Source organism: Pituophis catenifer, unplaced genomic scaffold (genome assembly GCF_029215685.1).
Source record: "Pituophis catenifer annectens isolate HBS135680 unplaced genomic scaffold, rPitCat1.0.hap2 SCAF_2, whole genome shotgun sequence".
In the NCBI taxonomy this organism is placed as follows: Eukaryota; Metazoa; Chordata; class Lepidosauria; order Squamata; family Colubridae; genus Pituophis; species Pituophis catenifer.
The window spans coordinates 42736571-42762788 of NW_027256882.1; the positions used below are offsets into that span (position 1 = coordinate 42736571).

Consider the following 26218-nt stretch of genomic DNA (forward strand, 5'->3'; position numbering starts at 1 on the left):
ACGTTAACGCCTGCCCAAGGATCTATGAAATACTCCTCTATAAATTCTATCTTCTAATAATAAGGAACGCATCCTCTTGATAAGAATTTGTGTTGCAGTCTGTTCAAGGCAATGTGTTACGAGCCACCTACATAAAATTTAGTAAACAAATATGGAAAAGGGGAAATGAATAACCTTGAAGTAAGATGCGGTTGGTTGACTAGAAGGCAATGAGCTGCAGACATATTGTCCGCCACCCAAAGTTGCAGGACTGCAAGATAGGTGTGAATTTTTAATTAAATTAAAAATACAATAATACTTAAGACTATTGGTCTAAGCTAGTGTTTCTCAACCTCAACAGCTTTTAGACACCTGGACTTCAATTAAGGGAACAATTTACAGTAGACAGTACTAGAACATTTGAAATTGAGCAAAGACAGATTTTGGACTTGGAATTATGTACAAATGATGAACATATAATTGCTAAACAAACTTTTATTGAAATTTGAAATGGAAGAACAAGTGAAGGAGTATATGATAAAATACCATGTTTGGATAAAATACCATATTGCTGGAACAATGGGGAAATATATGGTTAAAAGTATTGAAATTCATATTAAAATTTAAGAGATTATGAAATGAGATTAAGAGATTATGAAATTGTTGGTTTATAACTCCAGAAAAATTGTCTAGAATGTATAACCGTGCTTCAAATTTACACTGGAAATGTGGACAACATGAAGGATCATTTTATTATTTCTGATGGACTGGTGGACTTATTTAAAAGCCTGAAAATGTTCAGTTCAAACAGAATTACGCAAATAATGTTTAAAAATTAATATTTTAACTGAAACCAGAATCTTTTTTTCTGGGATTAATGGACAATTAGAAAAGAGAAACAGACTATTCTTATATTTCTGATCACTTCTGGAAGTGTGCTTTTATTCTATTGAAAAACTCTTTAATAAAAATTATTTTTAAAATAGATACGTGGACTTCAACTCCCAGAATTCCCTAGCCAGGCTAAGGGGCTGGATGTGATGACTCCTTACTTCCCTTCCAACTCTATGATTCTGACTCCTAGCTGATCAAATGTTCAGTGTATCTCAAAAGCCTACAGCTTGCTTTTTGTACCAAATGATCACATTTCCTTAATTGTAAATCAAAGGATTCCTTAATCCAAACCATGAGACAGTCTGATGGAACATACTTTTAAAAATAAAAGTGACCCTTTAATCAAACTTTGATCAGGTTCACGTATTGCACTAACTGGCCTCGCTCAAGCCAAACTCAAGGTAGTCTCGTTTGTAAAGCAAATTCCAAAGCCTGCATATGAATATATATGGAGAAAAGCCAAATCGACCCTGCTGCTAATAATTTACACTTAACTAGTTTGTTGAATTAATCATAATAAATATTTTGCACATCACATTAAGTCTATATTCTTTAAACCCTGTCATTGTGGTTGGCGAACTATTGTTTATGGCTTAACATAAAGCCCAAACTATTATGTCTGCAAGGTACCACTTTTTGTTTGATATATGAAGAGATCCAACCTAGAATTTGGAGAATACAAATTTTATCATATCTCCAAGTGATCAACTTCCATCACTGGAATGTTATGTTTTTGTCATGATCTAGTCCAGAAAGATCTACTGCCTTTAAACATCGTTTTATCCTGGTGGCAAAGAAGGAAAAAAAATCTGTCTTAACCCCATCCTAAAGCATCTAACAATTGAGCATGTTCTCCTTAGAATTTGTAGGTGCTTCATCACTGGAGGTTTTTAAGAGATTAGAATGGTATATATGCACAGTCACTCACGCCCTCGTCACCTCTCGCCTTGACTACTGCAATGCTCTCTACATGGGGTTCCCCTTGAGGGGCACCCGGAGGCTCCAGCTGGTCCAGAACGCAGCAGTGCGGGTAGTGATGGGAGCAGCATGGCGCTCCCATGTAACACCGCTCCTGCGCGAGCTGCACTGGCTCCCGGTGGTCTTCCGGGTGCGCTTCAAGGTGTTGGTTATCACCTTTAAAGCGCTCCATGGCATAGGGCCTAGCTATCTTCGAGACCGCCTGCTGCTACCGACGACCTCCCAGCGACCCGTGCGCTCCCACAGAGAGGGCCTCCTCAGGGTGCCATCAGCCAAACAATGTAGGCTGGTGACCCCCAGGAGGAGAGCCTTCTCTGTGAGGGCACCTACCCTCTGGAATCAGCTGCCCCTAGAGATAAGGAGAATCCAAGACCTCAGTGCCTTCCGCCGTGCCCTTAAAACCTACTTTTTCCAGCAAGCCGGGCTGGCTTAGGAAGAAATTTTTTAAAATTTTTAAATGTTTAATTGGTTTATGGTTTTTTAAATTTTGGGCCAAATTTATATAGATTTTAATTGTTTTTAATATTTGTATTTCATGTTTTTAATTTTGGCTGTGCACCGCCCTGAGTCCTCAGGGAGAAGGGCGGTATATAAATTGAAAATAAATAAATAAATAAATAAATAAAATATATAGGGTCTCCTATTCAAGCTAGGGGTTGGACTAGAACAGGGGTGGGCAAATGTGGCCCTTTTACAACCTGTGGACTTCAACTCCCAGAATTCCTGAGACAGCTATCTCAGGAATTCTGGGAGTTGAAGTCCACAGGTTGTAAAAGGGCTACATTTTCCCACCCCTGGACTAGAAGGCCTCCAAGGCCCCTTCCATCTCTGTTATTCTATATTCTGAACTCAGTCAAATGGCTGCAAAGAAAACAAATCAATAGAGCTGCAAGAGAAGCCACAATAAATATTTTGCTTTGCACTTGTGGAGGGTCTTCTTCACAGCTCTGAAAGAATAGAAGTCTAACAAATCCGATAGAATAGTAGTAATTTTCTAGCAACTGAGTCATCATCTCCTAACACCTATGCTGTGAGCTTCTCACTGCAAAATGTCAGAAGAACCCATAAGATAAACACATATGTGAAACTCGGTCACCTCAAACTATGAAAAGGGTGGCATATAAATTTGATAAATGAAGACATTTCAGCTGAAACACTTGGCTGTTTACAATATGCACTTATTATATAAAAAAGAATTTCATCACAAATTACATTCTATCAGAAAGAATCCACTATTTATTGGATGATCAGACAGGATGATCAGACAGAAAACAATATGTATTTTTAAAAAATATTTATTTAATGTTTTTTAAAAATAAAGTGTATACACTGTATAAGCAAGATATAAAATTCAGACATTGATAAAGTGATTCAAGGCTGTAAGCCCAAAGTGACTAGAACCAACTTTGAATTAAACGTGATTAATCAAAGATAAACAATTATTTGTGTTGTGGCTGGTGTTTTGCATTGAAAATAGGATTTCAGAGAAGGGGTGGAGAATGAGGTAAAATCAGCATAGTAAAAATGAGCAAAACAATTAGAATGTACAGTACCTCAAACAATATCTTCTACAGATTATTATCTACAAGGAGACCCACTGATAATTGGATCTGTTGAATTTTCAGGAGAACATTTAAGTCAATTTGGCCCCGGTTTGGGCCTTGAATTCAAAGATAGCAATTCCAACTCACAACCACCTTCCCCGAGCTAAAATTAAAAGTTGCAAGAGAGACTCAAAATATTATGGCCAAACTAGGACCTAAGAAGATCACATTCCAATATCTTTGTTTATATTATACAGGCCTCCGGCCTCCCTCTCAAAATGCAACATTTTGTGCGGCTGGTCCTAGACAGAGAAACCTGCAGAAAAACTAAGAAAATAACCAGTGGCAAATATCACCTTACAGGAAAACCTCAAACCTAGATTGATGTCCATGCATTTGTTAGGGGTAATTAAAAAAATGCACGGAATACAAATTAAGTCACTCTCCTCTCCTCCATCACCTCAAGTTCCAAGGGCAATATTTTGATCATCTTTCTGATTAAAAAAACCTCTATTTTCACCAAAGGGGGGCATCTTTCTGGCAGTTTCACCCAAATTCTTGGAAGACTGGAAGAAGGGGTTACACAAGTGATCTTCTGACCCAACTTAAAAAGACTATTATTGAGATAAAAGCAAAGAGGTGAGACACTCTAGAATAAATGTGTTTGCTAGGGCCTCCTCCAATGCTTCATGGGGGGGAAGGAATCCACGAGAGAGTGCTCGAATATGTTCCCAATTTTGAAAGAGATAAGGTGCTGGAATGTTGGAAGAATGATGTGGTCTCTCATCTTCTCACAATAGGATTCAGTTTCTGAATCGCATCATAACTTCTTCCTCTTCCGCTTTAGAAGGTTCCTGTGCATAGATGCTTGTTCACAATCCGGGCAGGCATAAGCCTTCTTCTTGCCACTAAATTTTAAATGGGTCATAAGTTCAGGATTCAGCCAAAAGCTTTTCCCACAATGCATGCAAGGCTGGAGCCCTTCCTGGCTGTGGTTGGCCTTGTGCCTGTTGAGATTACCCAACACGTTGCAGCGAAAGTCGCATTCGGAGCACTTGAAAGGTTTCTCCCCTGTGTGGATTCGCATGTGGATCTTAAGGGCCGTCACAGAGAAGAAACTTTTCTTACAGTGGATGCACGGGAACGGTCTGTTCTCTGTGTGGTTCTTCTCATGAATCAAGAGATTGGTCCGACTACGGAAGGATTTCTTGCACCGACTGCAGACGTGTTTCATTTGCAGCATCTGCTGATCACAGGCAGTTTTTCCCTTAGAAGGCGAGCGCTGGAGCTTCCTCAATATTGCTTTTTGCAGTTCAACACTGCGTCTACCCTTTGCTCTCTTCTGTATCCTTAGTGGATTTTGGATCTCTCCCAGCTGCTGAGCCAAAGGTGCTCTCCCCAAATTCTGGGCGGTAGCATTTGAGCACGCATTTAGAGGGCAGAGTCGGTCATGATCCTGCTGGGTCTTGCTTTTGGACAACCGTGGTGTAGGCCGGGTCTCTGCTGGATCCCTGACATTGGATAGCTTGCGTTTTTCTTTCTCACAACTCTGAGAGCCGGAATTGGCCTCAAGCGATTCCCTTTCCTGTGCCACAGATGCGACTGTGTTCCTTTGCACAACACTTTTGGTAACTTTCATTTGGGCTTCTCTGGAGAATGTTTTCTGGCAGGGCAGTTCGAGGCAAAGATCCTTTGGCTTGTGGTTCTTGGATGCACCTTGAAACAAACTGGAGGAAACACTCACACAGGGCTCGCTTTCAGGACCATCGCAATATTTTACTTTCCTGGGGGGGTTGGGTGCGTTTGGGCGGATCATTTCTCGTTCTTCTAGTTGACAAAAGCAACGTTTGGGCCTTTTCCTCACAAGCTGCGTTTCTCTCTTAGATTTTCTTATGGAGGAAGCCCGTGGTCTCAATTGCCAGCCATCGTGGTTTTTCTCCTTCTTATGACTTTGGGAATGGGCATTTTTGGAGCAGCTCCTGGACTGATGGATAGAGAATATGTCCTTTCTTCTGTGTTTCCTCTCCGATTTCACTGCCTGGCTGACTTCCCCATGGCCCAGCAAAATATTTTCTTTGAATTTTCTAGATAATTGCACTGGCACGGTAATATGCTTTTCTGGAGCTCCTGTGTCTGATCTTTCTTCTAAGGGCACCAGCAGGTCTCTTGCTTCTTCCTGGGCATGTGGCAAGCCGATAACCTCATCTGGGTGAAGTGGGAGCTGCAACGCTTTTCCAAGAGGATCTCCTTTACCTTCTTCCGTAGAAGCTGTGGTGCTTGGGAAATTAGAAAATGCCCGTGTGACCTCCATGATTGCAGATAGTTTACGACATTCTTCATTCAGGTGAATTCTCTTGTGTCTCTTCAGATGCCACGGCTGAAAGAAGTCTTTTCCACACAGAGAGCATTTGAAGAGCTTTCGGTCCAGGTGGCTATTGTCATGGATGACCTCCCTTACAACGGGCTGTTCGGGGAATTTTCCTTTCAGGTGGGTCTTTTCGTGTCTCTTCAGATGCCATGTCTGGACAAAGGCTTTCCCACAGGCAGCACATCTGAAAGGCTTTTGCCCAGAGTGAATCCGTTGATGCCTGGTGTAGGAATAGTTATCATCAAAGGTTTTCCCACATTTGTGACAGAGCTGGGGCTGTTTCCTTCTGTGGGGAACCCTGTGGGAGGAGGTGGGGCGATCTTTTGTGATCGTTTTGTCTTTGGAGACTGAGCACACAGAGAGTTTTTCCCCTGCATGGGTTTCTTGGTGGGAAACCAAAGGTTCTTCCTGGGAGGTGTTTTCCTCACGTTCCAAGTGGGGATACAGCTGTTGCTTTCTCCTATGGATTTTCCCATGATTGACAAAGGAGCTTTTGGTTCTCATGCATTTTCCACAATGCTGACATACATAATTCTCTTGAGTGGGGATTTTGGGGTGCTTGGCAAGTCCTGAGCGACGAGTGACATCACTTGCAGGGAGAAGACCTTCAGAAGCCTTCTGTCCATAGTGACGTCTTTTGATCCTCATAGTCTGGCGACTTTTGATCCTCAAACTTTTGACATCTTCATTGGAGATCTCTCTGAGGTGAATCGCTAGATGTCGAAAAAGGTGGTGTTTTCGAATGAAACTGTCTGTACATTTGTGGCATTTATAGGGTCTCTCACCTGTGTGGAGTTTCTCATGATCAGCAAGTATGATTCTTGTACTTAAATATTTCCCACAATATTGACACTGATAGGGGCTTTTCTGTACCCATTTTCTTGGGCGCCAAATGTGGTAAGAGCTACGAGTGATGATTTTTCTGGATTTAGAGGGATTTCCTCTTTCGTGAGGGATTTCTGAATCAACCAAGGCACTTTTCACAGCCAAGCTTTTAACTTTTTTGGGATGCTTCCTGGATGCCTGCTTCATATGGGTCATCATGTGTGACATTAAAATAGCCTTATGAAGGAAGCTCTTAGCACACTGGGAACATTTATATGGCCTTGCTTCCCTGTGCATTCTCTCATGGTCCACAAGCAAACTTTTGAACCTTAGACATTTCCCGCAAAACTGACATTTATGGAGATTGACTTGGTCTTGCTGTTGTCTACTGAGGCCAATGTTCAGTGGTCTTGTGCTCCCAGAGACAGGGGCTGTACTGTCTTTCTTTTTTGCAGTTTCAAGCGTACTATCCATCTTTTCTTCCTTCTTATCCATTTTTCTGTTGTTTTTGGGTGTTGTGTGGCAATTTTGATGTTTGTCAAGAAGTTCCTTCTGGACAAACATTTCCCCACATTCATCACACTTATAGGGCTGCTGAGTCGTGTGGCTCTTTTGATGTAGGAGGAATTGCTCTCTGAGCTCAAAAGATTTCTTGCAGGCGAAACATTCATAAAGCTTCATGTTTTGAGGCTTCACAATGCTGTAGGAAGGTCTGTTGCCTGCTTCTGCTCTGTGACCCCTCTGGTGGCGGTCAAAGACTTTTTTGGATGAAAATCCTTCTTCGCAGTCAGGGCATTTATAGGCCTTCGTCATATTGTGTATCCTCTGGTGATTGGAGAGAGATATTTTGGACTTGAAGATCTGTCTGCAATCAGGGCACGAAACCGGATGGTCCCTTCCTGCAGCTCTTTCTTTGGTTTGTGAGCTCTCGTTGGCATTGCCCGTTTCTGCCTTTGTCTTTCCTAGCTGATTTTGTGAAGGCTTCTTCAACTGGGACCCATGTTTATAGGCCTCTCTGGGCTTCTGACTCTGTGATCCACTCCCCTTGGAATTATTAAATAAGTTTCGGCGAAGGATCGTTGGTCGAAAACTTCCACGGTGAGGATAACTTCCACGATGAGGCTTCTCTTCTTCACTTTCTTGATCATTATCTACAGCCCAAAAAAAAAAAAGAGGGGGAGAAAGTGGCAGTGCAGGAGGATTATATGGTTAGTGCAAAAGTGGCACTAGTGCCACTTGGCATTTGGATGCAATTCAGGGTGTTGAAGGTTATCTTTACATTAAGACCTGCTGTTGTTGTTTTTTTGGGGGGCATATCTCTCCAATTGTCCTTTACCATCCCATAACTATACCATAACACTGTCAAACCATTTACTAAGCTGCACTATTATTAATCTTCTCATCGTTACCACCACCCATCTACTTCCACTTATGACTGTATGACTGTAACTTTGTTGCTTGTATCCTTACAATTTATATTGATATTGTTTCCTGATTGCTTATTTGTACCCTATGACTATCATTAAGTGTTGTACCTTATGATTCTTGATGAACTATCTTTTCTTTTATGTACATTGAGAGCATATGCACCAAGACAAATTTCTTGTGTGTCCAATCACATTTGGCCAATAAAAAATTCTATTCTATTCTATTCTATTCTATTCTATTCTATTCTATTCTATTCTATTCTATTCTATTCTATTCTATTCTATTCTATTCTATCCTATCCTATCCTATCCTATCCTATCCTATCCTATCCTATCCAACAGGGTTGGTACACTCAGGATCTCCCCCACCCCCTTGAAATATATTATGTAATTCCAGAAGTGTGCCTCCTCTGTTGCCACTTCTGCCCTCTGAAACAGTATTCCCCCAACTATTACAGTCTACACCAGGGGTGTTAAACTCAAGGCCCATGATGTGGTCGGATCCTGCCCGTGGGGCCGTCCTGATCTACCCAATGCGAAGAGGAAAGATCGGGCCAGCCTGGTCTACCCAATGTGAAGAGGAAACATGCCAGGAGTTTGGGGAGTGGCGTCAAGTTGGCCACACTCACCCAGTCCGCCACACCCACCCCAGCCCCCCAAGGTCAACCACAGCCCTGATACGGCCCTCAATGACATTGAGTTTGACACCCTTGGTCTACACTAAGGATCGCCAACATTGGCAACTTTACAACATATGGATTTCAACTTCCAGAATTCCTGAGCTAGCATGGCTGAGGAATTCTGGGAGTTGAAGTCCACAAGTCTTAAAGTTGCCAGGTTTGGAGACCCCTGTCATATTCCCACAAACCACAATAGCTGGTTTAATGCATCCCACCAAGCCAAAACAGTAAACCAAGTGTCACTGTGACTTAGCATAATATGTGAACCCAGACAATGAGCTGGATCCAATCCCACTGCTAGAATTGGATTGCTCTTCTACCACTCTCTTAAAATGCCAAGATTTTCAAGGTATGGTAGAACTACCTTAGCCCATTAAGCCAGATGCCTTCAGCAGCAGTTCTAACCTGAGTTTGCAGACTCTGAACTGGGGTATGTTACAGGACTCCGGTATCGAGCCCACCAGGTCCCTCCCGTCGGTAACTGCTTCAGTGTTGGCTTAATTGGGCCTTCATCTGCACTTTCATCAGAGCTCTGGATTTGTGGGACCCAGGCTTCTTCTCCACGATCCAAGCGGGAGAGCAGCTCAGAGGAGTGGCAATGAACTCGGCCTGCAGGGAATTAAAAACAGCAGATGGGTTGGCTGAGAGCTGGTGCAACACAGCAACAGGGACCAAGTTGCAATTCATGTACTCAATGAATGACCTTTGGCATGAGCCTTAAATCTCCGACACTCCGTATGGAATATTGGTACAGGTAGTGCTTGATTTACAACCATTCATTTAGTGACCATTCGTGGTTCATTGAAAAAGCAACTTATGACTTCACACTGATGACAATTGTAACATCCCCATGGTCACGTGATAAAAATTCAGAGGCTTGGCAACTTGCATGTTCTTATGACTGTTGCAGAATCTCGGGGATCCCCTTTTCTGTCCTACTGACAAGCAAAGTCAACGGGGAAGCCAGATTCATTTAACAACCGGGCTACTAACTTAACAACTGCGGTGATTCACTTAACTGTGGCAAGAAAGATCATAAAATGGACAACTGTCTCGCTAACAACAGAAATTTTGGACTCAATTGTCATAAGTCAAAAGACTATGCATATGATCCCAGGTTCAGTATCTGGCTTCTCCAGATGTTTTTTTTTTTTTTAATTCCTAATCCTAACTGAAATCCTTGAGAACTGCTGATGACTATTAGAACAAATTATGTGAGCTAACTAGGCTGAGGATTGTTTAATACAGGGGTCTCCAACCTTGGCAGCTTTAAACCTGGCGGACTTCAACTCCCAGAAACTGGCTGGGGAATTCTGGGAGCTGAAGTCCGCCAAGCTTAAAGTTGCCAAGGTTGGAGACCCCTGGTTTAGTATATGTCAGCTTCCCATATTTCCATTTGACACCGCAACTGTCATAAATATGAGTCAGTTGTCAAGCGCCTGGATTTTTTTTTAAAACAAGTTTTTTATTTTTTATATTCAAACAACCAAACACTACAAAATCAATTATCATACATCATTTTATCCCTACCCAAACCCCCCCAATTCCACCCCCAACTTCCCAGAGCAAAAACAGGATATAGCATTTAACAAACATAAGTTAAATATGCTAACTATTACAGAATTCAAAACTCTCTCACACTTGTTAACTCCCCTTTTAAAAATTATACTTCAACCTTCCTTTTATAAATTCTCTTATCACATTTCACATTTGTAAAAAACAAAACAAAAAAAACCTCCCATAATCTTATTTTAAACATTTTAAAATCTCTTAATACATTAGCAGAACATTCTCCAAAATATAAGTGTCAAAACTTCAATATTCAAGCGCCTGGATTTTGATCATGTGACCATGAGGATGCTACAATGGTCCCAAGTATGAAAAACGGTCATAAGAAGCCTTGGTGACGCAGCAGACTAAAGTACTGTTAAAAGTAGCACTTAGCTGCCAGCTGCCTGCAATTACTGCAAGTTCAAATCTCATCAGGCTCAAGGTTGACTCAGCCTTCCATCCTTCCGAGGTAGGTAATATGAGGACCAGGATTGTGGGGGCAATAAGCTGACTTTGTATAAAAAAGAACACCGCTTGGGGGGGCCGAAAGCCCTACTAAGCAGGTATATACAAAAGTATGAAGGCTATTGCATAACGCATTGTAAGCCGCCCTGAGTCTCCGGAGAAGGGCAGCATATAAATCGAACCAATAAATAAATAAGTCACTTTTTTTCCATCCTGTTGTAACTTCAAGCAGTCACTAAATGAACTGTTGTAAGTGAAGGACTACCTAGCTTTGAAAATGATAACCATTTAAAGTTTTCCATTAGGACATGGAGAAGAACACAGCTTGTGCTAATGGTTCATTGATTTCAACCACATCTATTTATCGTTCTGTAGACCTTACCTATGGCAGCTGCGGTCAAGTAGTTCCCCTGTACGCTATTCTTGTAGGTGGTTTTCTGTCGGCGACCCGAATGTGTGTGCTGCACATCACTTGAACACACAGTCACCTCCATAAAGGCTTCTGGGACCTTGAGCCAAAAGAGGAACATCGGTTATTCTTTAGGAAACTGTACAGACCCCTCACATCCTGGACATAAATTGTTTCAACTCCTACCCTCAAAACGATGCTATAGGGCACTGCACATTAGAACAACTAGACACAAGAACAGTTTTTTCCCAAATGCCATCACTCTGCTGAACAACTAATTCCCACAACACTGTCAAATAATTTACTAAAAGTGAATTACTATTATTCTTCTCTTCCTTAGGATAGGATAGGATAGGATAGGATAGGATAGGATAGGATAGGATAGGATAGGATAGGATAGGATAGAATAGAATAGAATAGAATAGAATAGAATAGAATAGAATAGAATAGAATAGAATAGAATAGAATAGAATAGAATAGAATAGGAATTTTTTATTTGCCAAGTGTGATTGGACACACAAGGAAATTGTCTTGGTGCATACGCTCTCAAGTGTAGATAAAAGAAAAAACACTTTTTTTTTAATGATTTAATACTTATGATTCTTGTCAAGAATCATAAGGTACAACACTTAATGATAGTCATAGGGTACAAATAAGCAATCAGGAAAACAATATCAATATAAATCGTAAGGATACAAGCAACAAAATTACAGTCATAAGTGGAAAGAGATGGGTGATGGGAACGATGAGAAGATTAATAGTAGTGCAGACTTAGTAACTAGTTTGACAGTGTTGAGGGAATTATTTGTTTAGCAGAATGATGGCATTCGGGGAAAAACTGTCCTTGTAGCTAGTTGTTCTGGTGTGCAGTGCTCTATAGCGTCGTTTTGAGGGTAGGAGTTGAAACAGTTTATGTCCAGGGATGTGAGGGGTCTGTAGATATTTTCACAGCCCTCTTTTTGATTTGTGCAGTATACAGGTCCTCAATGGAAGGCAGGTTGATAGCAATTATTTTTTCTGCTGTTCTAATTATCCTCTGAAGTCTGTTTCTGTCTTGTTGGGTTGCAGAGCTTACTAGTATCTATCTCTTCTCACATTACTATAACCATGTGCTTGTATCTTTCAATTTATATTGTTTTTACTTGTTTCCTAGTACAATTTGATAGCTTATTAGTAACGTTGACTATCACTGTTATCTTTTTATTCTTGATGAATGTATTTTATTCTCCTTATGTACACTGAGAGCATAGACACCAAAGACAAATTCCTTTTGTGTCCAATCACACTTGGCCAATAAAGAATTCTATTCTATTCTAAATGTCAGCCATCAGAAGCCTGGTTCAGGGGTGACACATCTCACTATGCAGTGGGTTCTAAATCATGGTTTGTTGAATAAGCTTCACCTCAAACTATAAACCAGAGTATGAGTGGGATCACACTCTATTATAAGCCTTTTATTTATGCCTATGCTGGTTTATTAATTTTATAAACAACTCAAGTTGGTGAACATACTTAATATTCATACTTCCTACTATTTTCATCGCAACAACAACCCTGCGAGGTAGGTTGGACTGAGAGAGTATGATTGTCCTAAAGTCCTCCTGCCAGGTTTGATGCCTAAAGCAGGACTAGAACTTGTCTCCTGGTTTCTAGTGTGGTGCCTTAGCTGCTAGATGGAACGGGTTTTATATTCACCAATAAATTACCATATCAACATTAATTTGTAGAATGAAATAAGCATGTATTGTATTTATTTATGTAATTAAAGGTAATGGCCAATTGAAAAAGCATCATATGACGTAAGGAAGGATAAGCAAACTTTTGGGGATGGGAACCAGTTTATGATTTTGACAGGATGCAGTAGGCATGCCCAGAATGGCTCCTGAAATATTTTCTTCTCACAAAATGCATATGGATCCTCTCACCAGAAGGCCTGAATTCTCTTTATCAACTCTCTATACCCGGGATGGTGAACCTATGGCACATGTGCCACACGTGGCACACAGAGCCCTCTCTGCGGGCACGTGATCCGTCGCCCCAGCTCAGCTCTGCCATGCATGTGCGCATGCCTCCCGCCCACCAGCTGGTTCTGGGTCTCTGCCACATGTGTGCAAGGGGCGGGGGGCATGCAGGAGATGGGCCACGCATGTGCAGGGGATGGGTCACACCTGTGGGGGGTCACGTGGCATGCGTGGGAGGTGGGGCGCACATGGGGATCATGTGTGAATGCGCAGGGGTCATGCACACATGCGCAGGGGGCAGAAGGGTCGAGCCCGCATTGCATTATGGGTATGTGTGCATGCTTTTGGCACTAGGCACCAAAAAGGTTAGCTATCACTGCTCTATACTATTCCTATGGGGCATTTTGGGAATGTTGCTGCAAATAAATATGAGCTGAAAAGTTGGGGCATTGCAATATGACCATTTCCTCCTTGTTTATTGTGTGTGTTTTAAGATCAGATAGGTAGTAAGCTTGGCAAGCATCCATAGGATGTTTAACTGCCCATCTGAACTGTAAATGCATTCAGGATGAAATCCTAGCTATTTTTACTTGTGAGTAAACCTCCCTGAAACACAAAGGACTCAGTTCAAGCACAGGGTCCTTGGTGCTCTCTGAGCTTGGTTATTTTCTTGCAGACATTTCATTACCCAAATTAGATAACATCATCAGTGCTAGTCCTAGCACAATATTAGCACTGCTAATGATGTTACCTAGTTTGGGTAATGAAACTTCTGCAAGAAAACAACCAAGATACTACCAAGGACTCCCCATTTCAACCCTGAGCTGCAAATATTTTCCTTTATTGGTATCAATTCAAGTAAGCATGTTTAGAAAAGCCTTTGTTCTCCTTTGGAGAGAATAATGCCACCTTGCATAGCCTGAACCTGGCAATCTTTAAGGGGGAAAAAAAAGAGTGATTTAAATGACTTCCAGAGCAATAGCAGCAATTTCAATATATCCTGGGGCTTAAAGGAAATCACCCAGGAAGCAAATCTTGCTGATAATCCTCCCCTTTTTTTATGCACAGACTCTTAAATGCTGCATGCTAAGGAGTGCATAATAGGCAGCAATCTAAAGGGGAGATTCCCCAATTATACATCTAAATACGAAAAGCTACAACCTACTGGATTCTAGCTCAATATAAAGCAGCATCTAATTTAAAGAATGTGTAGAAGTGGCAATGTTGTGATCCAGATTGCAGATTACTTGTATTCTTCTTTAAGGTATAAACAAGAAATTATGCTGTGTAAAATTGCCCTAATTATGATTAGCTTCACAATATGAAAACACAATAAAAATAGATTTAGCTTTTAAAAATGCCTTTAAAGTGTCCAAGTCAGCTGAATAGTACTTTGTGCATTAGATGTGTTTGTATAAATCTTTAGAAATGTGACCTCCCAATGGATTTCCACACACACAAAAATGAAAAATTAAACTAGCAAAGCAGCAAAAGAGACGTGTTCCTTCAGTGATCCAAGGGAATTATCTTTTCTTGAATTCCTGCACCTACATTAATGCATATATGCAGGATTTTCACTCAGTACTTCAAAACTCTTTTCAAATCACATTAAATCGTAGAAGAAAATCAGGAATCCAGGAGTATCTTTTCAGAGTAACTAATATACCAAAATAATAGTAATAATAAAAGATATTAGATGGACCTGATGAAGCAAGTTGCAGCTCACAAAAGTTTATGACTTTTAACAAAATGTTTTGATTGAAAAAGATGCTGCCAAAGTCCTTCTGATTTTTGGCTAATGAAGACTAGCATGGCTGTCCTTCTACAATGCCTAAAAGACAGAAGACATCACTAAGGGGATTTATCTGTTCCTCATTTATTCTTTAACACAGTAATGCTCTGTACTAAAAACTAAGTAAAGGAATATCACTAGGAAAACTCACATTTACAAAAGGGAAATATCATAAAATTACAGCAAGGTAGAAGAAAAATCTCAAAGGTCAACTCCTACCAACACAGGAAAAATCCTGTATCACTTCTTTTTAACAAATGTGAATACTAAGGCCCATTTTGTAGGAATTGGACCATTAGAACTATAGAAGTTTGTGTTCAATAACCTATTGCAAATTGGCTTGATTATGGGATTGTAGTCAAATGCATTTGAATGGTATCAGGTTGCAAGAAATTAGCAGTTTTTTTTTTCAGATTTATGGTGGTTTATTCCAGGTAGGTCACATTTCATTTTAAATATCTGAATATGGTCCTTAAATCAAAGGGAAAATACCTGTTATGGCACCTTGGGAGCTAGAATGGCTACCTTCATTCTTTAAATTTCTCCTCATCCATTTGAGAGGTAAACAGATAGAACTACCGGTAATTTTCTGAGTGTTTATGGCTTGCTCGACAGAATTTGCACTAACTTATGATATCTTTAGCTAGGGTTGATCAATAAATCATCATTGGCTAAGAAAAGTTTTCCTCAAGCTCTACTACATAATTAATACATGCACAGAACTCTGCAAAGAATATTACTTCAGTGTTGACTATTTCCGTGGAGCAGATAGATTAAACAAGATTTTCTTCACCATAGTTGTCTGAATAAGCCACAAATAGCCTGACTACAGTTTAACTATGTCACAGTAGTCACAAGGGCCAATTTACACAATCTGCCACAAATAAGCCATATACAGTACAATATGGTTTAGCATATGCAGAGAATCCAGACATTATTGGAAAGGATCCAAATACCTGCAACAAACAACAATACTGGTTTTGTTGTAGCGCCTTTATCTTTCAAGGACAGAAGATAATCTTCAGTATGTGATTTAGGCACTATCACGCTAGGATAGATGCGGCTTATACCACTACTTGGAAACAGAGGAACACAGACCAAAATGAACATAACCAAGCCACTTAATTTTTAATATATACAAATAACTATTTTGCATGAATCCCATTTGTCAAGATTTTCACTCCCAGATCTAGTAGCCCAACTGAACCCCTGAACAGCTCAACTCCCAGCTCAAATCCTTTTCCCCTCCCACTCTACAAGCTCTTTGTTCCCCATCTCTGCATCTCTTACTAGAGCCACATCTGCAACAGCCATCTTTCCTCCACGAATTTGGACTGATCCCGAAGCCAACCAGTCGTATATTTTAAAGCCTGTTGAAACGTAAGAAGGAAAACATTCAGAATTTGTCTTTCTCCAGCTCTCCTCTGCTAACCCGTGCATTATTTGCCAAACCTGGCAGGTTCCATGGGTGTTCATTTTAATGTATGCCGATTAGTGTACATTCAAAGTGACAATAAAGTTATTCTAAGTGGTCCGTGTCTGATTCTCAGAGACTGCCTATAGAAGTCACAGAATCACAGGGTGAGACGGGACCTTTGAGGTCTTCTAGTCCAACCCCAATTGCAGTCATTATACTGCTCAATCTGTACACTACTCAGGGACTTAATAGGTTGGGCAAAAAAACAACAGGCTTGGTTAATATTCTATGAACTCTTGGTTCAGTTCAATTGTGGGTGGGCCATCCCTGCAGGATTTTCCAAAAAAGATCGGGCAACCATTTGTCCTGGATGGGATTTAGGACTCCTTGTAAGTTTGTTTGGCAAACTTTTTCAGGAGTGGTTTGCTATTCCCACTTTCCTAGGGCTGAGAGAGAGGGACTGGCCCGGCGTCACCCAGCTGACTTTGTCTCCCGGGTTTCTACCTGATGCTTCACCAAATTGGGTCTCTTGTCCGGATTAAAGTTATCCTATCCAAGGGTTACAATCCGGGCGGAAAAAGGAACCGCGGCAAAAAGATTTTTTTTTTTTTGAAAAGTTTTTTCGGTTTTATTTCTTATACACATAATAGAAAATGTACATTTTCTTATACATAATAAATCCTACATATACATGTTTTCCTTAAAGAAAGCATTAAAATAAGGCATTTTAATTACATTCGGAGTTGCTCTTCTTCTCTTTCTTCCCTCATTTCGCAACAAACCTTCTTCTTCTCCTCCTTTCTTTCCCTTCCCTCCCTCCTCTCCTCCTTTCTCCTTCCTCCTCTCCTACCTCATCCTACTTCCTTTTCCTTTTAGATTTTTAAAACCCGAATTTTTGTTGCCACGCGCCTTGTGGCCCCTTCAGGAAGCCTGAACGACGGGAAAGAGCTCCTCCGCTCCCGTCCGACCCAGTCCCGGTGCTTTCCAAACGCAACCCCTTCAAGCAGCGGCGTCGGCGTCCAAAATATCCCCTCCCTCACCTCACCCCCCACCCCGCTTCCTCCAACCCCCTTTCTTTCGCAGTCGGGCGTTTTTGGGGAAGGGCTCTACTGCCGCTTCGCAGGTTTTCCCCTTCGGGCCGCTGGATTGTGTGGCTGCGCGGGGCACCCTCGCTTCACTCACCTGGGACCACGAAGGCGCCAAATCAAGGCGAGCCGGGATGGCGCCGCTCCCCAAAGGAGGCGCAGGGAGCCTTTCCCTCAGTCCCGCGTTTCTTGCCCCGTCTCCAGGCAGCCTCATGCCGCTCTTCCCGCCCCGCGCAGCCCTCGTCTGGGCCAGCAGGCACCTAACCGGCCAATAGCCTCGGGCGGCGGGGAAAAAGCTGGAGCCGGAGCCCTCTGGCGGCGAGCCAAGATGGCCCCTTTGGCTTCCTGCGGGCCTCGACGGGGCGGCAGGTGGGAAATCAACAGGTGCGGAATATCCCAGCCTTGTGAAAATGCAAAGAAAACCCTCCTTGCCTGCCCTCCATTCCTCTCCTAATTTTTCACACACCAACGTCTCCGATTGCAGTGGGCCATTCAAATCTAAGCATGTTGGTCTCCCGTGGGAATAAGAAACATGTCTGGTGAAGCTTTTTATTCCCCCAGTTCATCTTTTCACGGCTGACAAAATCCCTGCCCTTTGCTCCACCTGAGAAGCCAGAAAAGCATTTTCTAGGTATGTGGGCATGAGTCCTTTTTTGTTTACCCTGTCTCTTATGTTCCTGGGCTAGTAATTCAGATTCAAAAAACTTGGTACTTCTAGTAGTAATACAGGTAGTCCTCGACTTACAACAGTTCATTTAGTGACCGTTCCAAGTTACAACAGCACTGAAAAAAAGTGACTTATGATTAGTGGTGGGATTCAAGTAATTTAACAACTGGTTCTCTGCCCTAATGATTTCTTCCAACAACCAGTTTGCCAAACTGCTCAGAAAGTTAACAACCGGTTCTCCCGAAGTGGTGCAAACTGGCTGAATCCCACCACTGCTTATGACCATTTTTCACACCACTTTGTAGCAGAATCCCATGACCATGGGATCAAAATTCAGATGCTTGGCTGAAAAAATGATAAAGCAGCACATTGATTTAAAGCCAGAAATATTCTTGTTGGGGATTTTACCCGAAAAATATAGTAAGGGAAATGCATATCTAATTATTCATATAGTATATTAACTGCAGCAAGAGTTGTGTTTGCACAAAATTGATAAAGTGAAGAGATCCCCACAGATGAGAATGTGATCAGGAAAATATTAGAATGTGCAGAAATGAATAGAGTAACGCTAGCAATTAAGGAAAAAGGACAAACTGAATATTACATGACATGGGACTTATTTTATCAATGGTTAGATAATAAAAATGGAAATTAGAAACAGGGAAACAAAAGAAAAAGATTAGTGAAATAAAGAAGATATGTTAAGAGAGAGAAGCAAATCTGATTATTATGTTTAATATTATTATTTTAATATTATAGAATTAATGTTAATGTAATGAATATTGCTGTAAACACTGGATTATTTGATTATTATTTTACAAAGATATTTGTACCCGGATGACACACTGTTTAATTGAAGATGAAATTACTACATTTAAAAATAAAAAAAATTATATATATATAAAAAATTCAGATGCTTGGCAACTGGTTTGTTGCTGTGTCCCAAGGTCATGTGATCACCTTTTCAAAGTTTTGAAAAGCAAAATCAATGGGGAAGCCCGATTCACTTAACAACCATGTTACTAACTTACCGACTACAGTGATTCACTTAACTGTGGCAAGAAAAGTCATAAAATGGGGCAAAACTCCCTTAACGAATGTTTCACTTAACAACATAAATTTGGGGTTCAGTTGTCATAAATCAAGGACCAACTGTACATAATATTGGAGTGTGCAAGTAGCTCCTGAGATTTTATTAGGTTGCTTCATTTCTATTAATGTCATAGAATTAGGAAGTTTCTAAAAGGTCACCTGGAAAGCTCAGTTTACTTACTGATTGCAAGGCTAGAATCATTTCAGGCCGTTTGCCAGCTAATTTTTGGTTAAGTGAATGCAGTCTTACTGAATTAACACAATTTGCCTGGTGCATTGGTCCAATCCAAGCACAAGCGAGCCAGTCAATTTTAACCCAGCATGACAAACCCAATTAGTCAATTTTGCTTTCAAGCTCTTGAAATTTCCAGATAGATGCAACCCAACATATCCCGTTTCACAGGATCATTTCCCAAATAGTTTTTCTAATATGATGTACATATTATTGTGGCCTCTCTGTGATAAATTAAAAGGGGTTTTCTTCTATTAGCTTGAACCTTGAATTCCAGCTTCCGTGCAAAGGTCACGAAACTTGTCCCACTATCTTCCTATTTGATATTATTACGATTTTTACAGGTTGACCTCCAAAACCCAAATCAAAATGCTCTTAGTTGGAATACGCATGGTATTCTTTAATTCAGAACTGAAGAAGCTTCTTGGGTGAGAAATGAAATGTTTTCAAAGAAAAAACAAAAGTCCAGTTTCCTTTTGGAAAAAGCACCTTTGGAAGTTCCTGTTTGGCAAAGCCCATAAAAGCGAAGCAAAAGCAGAAATAAAATTACTTATTAAAGCCTACAAGAATGATCAGGATGGTCTTTCCTTGGCAGTAAAGAGAAATGATATGTGAAAATATTGTTCTGCAGTGATGTGCCATCTCTGGAAAAGCTCTCTCCTTCCACTGTCACAGGCTCGTTGTTGGTCGAGGGAACAGAGTGTCTCATATATATATAAACACGTGCACAAGTCCACAAGGGAATAGGCCGTTTTTTTGTGAACACACATATACTACTGATCACAGTTTACAAATCAAATGAACCTTGAGTCATATAATCAAAAATTGAAACTTGGGGGAATGGACCTCCATGTGTGTGGGAAACAGAATTTAATTTTTTTGCATCAGTGTTTACTCTTTGTAAACATCATTGTAAAATGATGAAACCTGGAGAACCAATTGAAAAAGGGGTGGCATCATCTGATAATCTTAACAGGTATTTCTGACTTCCCTCAACTCTGAAGCTAGCCTGACTGAGGCCATCTTGGAGGCTTTAGTGTTGCCACAATGGTGCTGAGGGATAGGGAGGGGGGGGATTACAGATAGCTGGGGTTTTGTAGCCAAAACAAAATAGTTTCCCCTGAGAACCAAGGACATTCCCACAGGTGGGTGAAGACAGGAGTGAAGTTTACAAGCAACCGGACAGTGCCTTGATTGGACCATGTGACTGATTGTTTGGGAAAAAAACTTTTTCTTTTAATTAGGCGAAAACCATGGGAACCTTTAAACTTGGTTTTCACCACTCTGTGCCAATATGATATATTCAATAAAAATGTTCTTCGAGGAATCTACCTGCCTCGGAGTTCTGTTTGCTGTGGATGTATTACTTGGAACCCTGACAACTTCATTGTCACTCTAAATATCACGTGCATTACAGAATCACATAATATATAGGGCTTGGAGGTTTTCTAATCCAACCTTCTGCCCGGTTCGTGGTTTTTCCGTGGACTGGGGTGTGTGTGGTTTTGTACGCTGTCTGCATCCCGTGGATGGGGCTTCGCTTATTTGCGTGGCCCAGTTTCTGGCATGCCATGGACCTATACTGCGTTTACAGACCGGGGGATGGTGACCTCTGCTCTGGAGCATTCTGTACACCTTTTTGCAATGTTGTTTGCCCGGCAGGTGCCCACGGTTCCTGCTTCATTTGTGAAATGCATTGCAATAGTGGAAAGTGCATTTAAATGCAACATCAACAAAGATATTTTCTAGTAGTGTCAAAGCTCTTGCACAAAGGATACATCATTTTCTCTCAAACGGTGTTTCAGTCATTGTGTTATAAAACTCCACAATGAAATGTGATATCACAAGAACTGTTTATGGCCTTATTCTGATTAAATAGGCTTGTATTGGCCCAGCACGCTCATGTAAAGTTTGAACCCATGTCGGGTTTGTATTGAGAAACTTAAGACTTTACATCTGGATCTGGAATGGTTAATCTCCAAGAAAGCCTCTGGTTATGAAGACATGAGGCTGAAATGGCTCCATAATCCATCTTTCTCTTATTGGCAAAGTAGAACCCAGCCAAAAATATGGCAGGAGAGATATCCCCCCTCCCTTTTCTTTTAAAGAATAGCCAGCCGGCTTGGGCTAGGAGAGCACTGCCACATCTATCAGAATCTGTACTCTTGAACATAGCACGGTTCTTAAAAGTTGGCCTCAAAATTGGCTGGGAGAAAAATTATGCATCTGTGGGAAAGACTAAAAAAGTGAAGATGGTGGCCATGATCCATACAATTCAACCCCATCCCTTTTGCATGTTAAAAAGGAGGTGGGGCTTCAATCACAAGTTTGTGGCCATCATGTGACCCTCCACATCAGGGCTGACCAATATGAAGCAGCACTTCCTTTAACCCAGTGTTTCCCACCCTCAGCCATTTTAAGATGGGTGAACTTCAATTCCCAGAATATCCCAGCTGAGGTATTCTGGGAGTTGAAGTCCATACTTCTTAAAATGGCTACGATTGGAAAACACTGGTTTAACTGGTTAAAATATCAATGCGGTATCACTTTCTAACTGATATAGAGCTGCAGATACTGTAAACCTTAAAATAGCTTAGCATAATGAATAAATAAAAAGGAAAAATGCTTCCTAATAAAACCACACTTTTACTCACTAACTGCAGCCCCGTCACTATCAGGTTTTCCCCAATTCCCTTAAAAGCTTTGAAATAAGTTCCCCTAATGTTCTGCAGGTAGTTTGAAATGGCATTTCTTAGATTGGCAACATGGCTTGGACCGCGAGACTTGAGATTTCAGAATATAGGTAGTCCTCAACTTACGACCACAATTGAGGCTAAAATATTTGTTCCTAAGCAAGGCAGTTAAGTGAGTTTTGCCCCATTTTATGGTCTTTTTGTCAGTTGAGTGAATTGCTGTGGTTGTTAAGTGAATAATGTGGTTGTTAAGTAAATCTAGCTTCCTCCATTGATTTGCTTGTTGGAAGCCAGCTGGGATGGTTACAAATGGTAATCACGACTCTGGGACAATGCAACAGTCATAAACGCCAGTTGCCAAGAACCTGAAGCTTTGATTATGTGATCCTGGGGATATTTCAATGATAGTTAAGTGTGGGAACTGGTTATCAGTCACTTTTTTCAATGCCATTGTAACTTCAAACCGTCACTAAGCAAATGGCTGTAAGTTGACTACTTGTAGACCCATAGCACATCAGTGAGAGAAGGATAAATCTCGGGTAACAGTGCCAAAGGTGCTTTTTCCAAGAGGCCTTTCTACTTTTTCTTTGAAGATATTTTGCTTCTCATCCAAGAAGCTTCTTCAGTTTTGACTGGATGGTGGGGAATGGAAGGATTTACACTCCTTGCAGCCAACTGGACATTTGCATTCTTTTAGCGGGTCAGAGGTTTATCTTAATGTCCTCAGGGTCACCTGAATGGTGCAAATGGGTGTGGAGCCTTCTTGGAACTGTTGAAAAGGTTGTGTTGTAGACTGGAGATAGACGTCGTATCCTTCCCCTTCTGTTGAGAGAGGGCTGTTCAATTTTGATGTAGGCCTCTTTGACCGCTTTCAAACCAGTGGTCCTATCTGTCCAAAATGTGGACAGATTTGCTGTCTCGGGCAACAGGGTGGCAAAGAAAATTGAGGGGATTTTAAGGGTCAAGAAGGACAGCACTACGGACAAAAGTTAGCTTTTGTATTTATTTGCAGGATAATTTCCTGGACTCCTGCAGAATTTTCCAATGCAAAGTGGATCACCCAAATGTTATCCTTCCCAGCATGGTGCCCTTCAGAAGTAATTTCCAAACAGAATCCTCAACTCATCTGGCTAATGAAATTAGAATGACCAAAATCCGCAGAAACAGGGTGAGATTTCCTGGCTTCAGACAGCATTGGTTGCGTTCACTAATTAATGCTTATTCCAAACAGATGAAATTCCAATCCAGGTGCCGTACGACAATACTGAATCCCACAACAGGGCACGTGCTCCTCCGCACACACAAACCAAACTCAACTCTATGTTGCAGAGAAAACCAGAATCTTAATATCCGCCCAATCCGCCCCAAAGAGCTGCTGATACAGTTCTACAGAGGAATTATTGTGTCTTGCCATCTGCACCTCTATAACTGTCTGGTTTGGTTCTGCAGCCCAACAAGACAGACACAGACTTCAGAGGATAATTAGAACTGCAGAAAAAACAATTGCTACCAACCTGCCTTCCATTGAGGACCTGTATACTGCACGAGTCAAAAAGAGGGCTGTGAAAATATTTACAGACCCCTCACATCCTGGACATAAACTGTTTCAACCCTCAAAATGACACTATAGAGCACTGCACACTAGAACAACTAGACACAAGAACAGTTTTTTCCCGAATGCCATCACTCTGCTAAACAAGTAATTCCCTCAACACTGTCAAACTATTCACTAAGTCTGCACTACTATTAATCTTCTCATCGTTCCCACCACCCATCTCCTCCCACTTATGACTATGACTGTAACCTTGTTGCTTGTATCCTTATGATTTATATTGACTGTTTCCTAATATGATTTGATTGCTTATTTGTTCCCGATGACTACCATTAAGTATTGTACCTTGATTCTTGACGAATATATCTTTTCTTTTATGTACACTGAGAGCGTATGGACCAAGACAAATTCCTTGTGTCTCCAATCACACTTGGCCAATAAAAAATTCTATTCTATCCTTGTCATGATACTCATGTCAGCATGAGATCCATGCTGACTGGGCAATACTGTTGTCAGTCGAAGCCTACATATCCTAAAGTTGCCAAGTTTGAAAAGCACTGATCTGAAGTTACAAACTACAAACTGTCCAAGTGTTGATACAGTTACAACTCTGAAGAAAACTCAGTGTAAACCTCCCTTGATTGGCTCAGAAAGACAAAGCAATACAGCAGTATTTATCAATCTTGGCAACTTTTAAGAGACGTGGGTTGGTTGGGGAATTCTGGGAGTTGAAGTCCATGCATCTTAAAAGCTGAGAAACACTGCAATACAGTACAGGTAATCTTCGACTTATGACCACAATTGAGCCCGACATTTATATTGCTAAGTGAGAAATTTGTTAAGTGAGTTTTGACCCATTTTACGACTTTTCCTGCCACATTTATTAAGTGGATCGCTGCAGTTGTTAAATTAGTAATACCATTGTTTAAGCGAATTTTGCTTCCCCGTTGACTTTGCTTGTCAGAAGTTCACAAAAGCATGACCCCTGGATACTGCAACCGTCATAAATATGAACCAGCTGTCAAGCATCTGAATGTAAATCATGTGTCCATTGGGATGCTGCAACGGTTATAAGTGTGAAAAATGGGCATGTCATTTTTGGGGGGGGTCATTGTAACTTTGAACGGTCACTAAATGAACTGTTGTAAGTCAAGGACTACCTGTATGCCCCTCTTAATTCCTCCATTATTTCAGCTAGAAATGCAGCGGCCTCTGGATTGCCAGTGAAAACAAATCACCTTTTCACAGACACTTTTTTCTTCAGCTCTGTTGAGTGATGGCACATGGAAAAGATGTTTGTCTTTTGACTCTAATTATTCATCTCACCCCAAACAAAATCCAGAAAATGGCTGCAGAAAACAAACATTTTATAATGAACTGACACTGGAAATGATGCAACTCACGCTTTACTTGATAACCTGTAGCAAATTGCAATTCTCCCAATAAAACAGCTAGAGTCATAAAATGTCCATGCAAGATTCCCGACTGACAAAGTTTTCGTTTAAAACAGACTTCATACAATCAATTATTTTAGGGTCCTTACATATATTTTTTTTAAATCCAACTTTTCTAACTTTATACTTCAGTATTTCTTATTCACCGTTGCCACTGGGCCGTTTCCACATTATTAAAAAAAATTAATAAGAGAATTCTGATTTTGCATTTCGGTATTTGGTATGACACTATAATTTTTCAATTCTTGTGACTTCAGATCTTCACAGCTCCTATCATCTCAAGCAGGCATAACGGATAATGGTAGGGACATCGTCCAAGAAACTTAACTTTTCATGTTTGTCTGTAAAACTTCTACTTGCAACCAAGAGTGCATACTAGCAGATCTCCCCTGTTTAAGGCAAGGCCTGCATCTTCCTTGCAGCTCCAATAACTTGAGATTCCTTCTTCCCTATACACAGTGTAATATGGCAGTGGTACTAGGAGGCAAGAGAGAGAGGGTGTCAATGAACTTCTGAATTGATACTTTTACCAACAGCAAAACAAAATGGCTTTCAATTTAAAACATGTTCTAAAACATACAGAAAACTGTTCTGTATTATTTACTAACAGATCCCAAAATGCGAATTCCTAACATTTGGAAGATTTAGAATATATTTGACCCTTGAATGTCTTCTTGGCGATGCAAAAAGTGCATTGGAAAAACAACATGTATTTCATCCGTTTTTCATTCACTGCACAAACCAGTAGTATTTTCATTATGAAAAACAAGACTATAGCTTTCTCACCCACACTTCTTAAAATAATTGTCCTGTGTCTTTTTTTCCCCCCCCTTTATATACGTACACTGCAGAAGAGGAATGATTTTAACACAAAATTTGCTTTTTACAATGTGAATACAATGCTAAGAAACGAAAGGCAGCTTGCACTTATCATTGCCATCACTCCAAACTATATGATCATTGATGCTCTTAATCATTTTTTTTCCAGCATCCCAAGTTCTCAGTCAGGTCCACTCATTCAAAATAAACAGAGCCTCTTTTATTACAGGCTCTTCATGACATGGGTGCTCATTTCTGGAGCAAAGTTGTCTGAATGATTCGAGATTGGAAAGGTAAAGAGTACATTCAAAAATCTGTTTCTGAGGTAGCTAGT

The 26218-nt window shown here is 40.8% G+C and overlaps 1 protein-coding gene across 1 annotated transcript; it reads right to left on the reverse strand.

Annotated features, from left to right (window-relative positions):
* Window positions 1-4215: 4215 nt before the first annotated feature.
* Window positions 4216-16187, reverse strand: LOC139310176 (zinc finger protein 84-like). Its single transcript, XM_070934339.1, has 5 exons — window positions 16164-16187; window positions 11094-11220; window positions 9101-9304; window positions 7197-7739; window positions 4216-7112 (listed from the first exon to the last, which is right to left on the reverse strand). Exons 1-5 carry the CDS (start codon window positions 16185-16187, stop codon window positions 4216-4218), a joined length of 3795 nt encoding a protein of 1264 aa, XP_070790440.1.
* Window positions 16188-26218: the final 10031 nt, after the last annotated feature.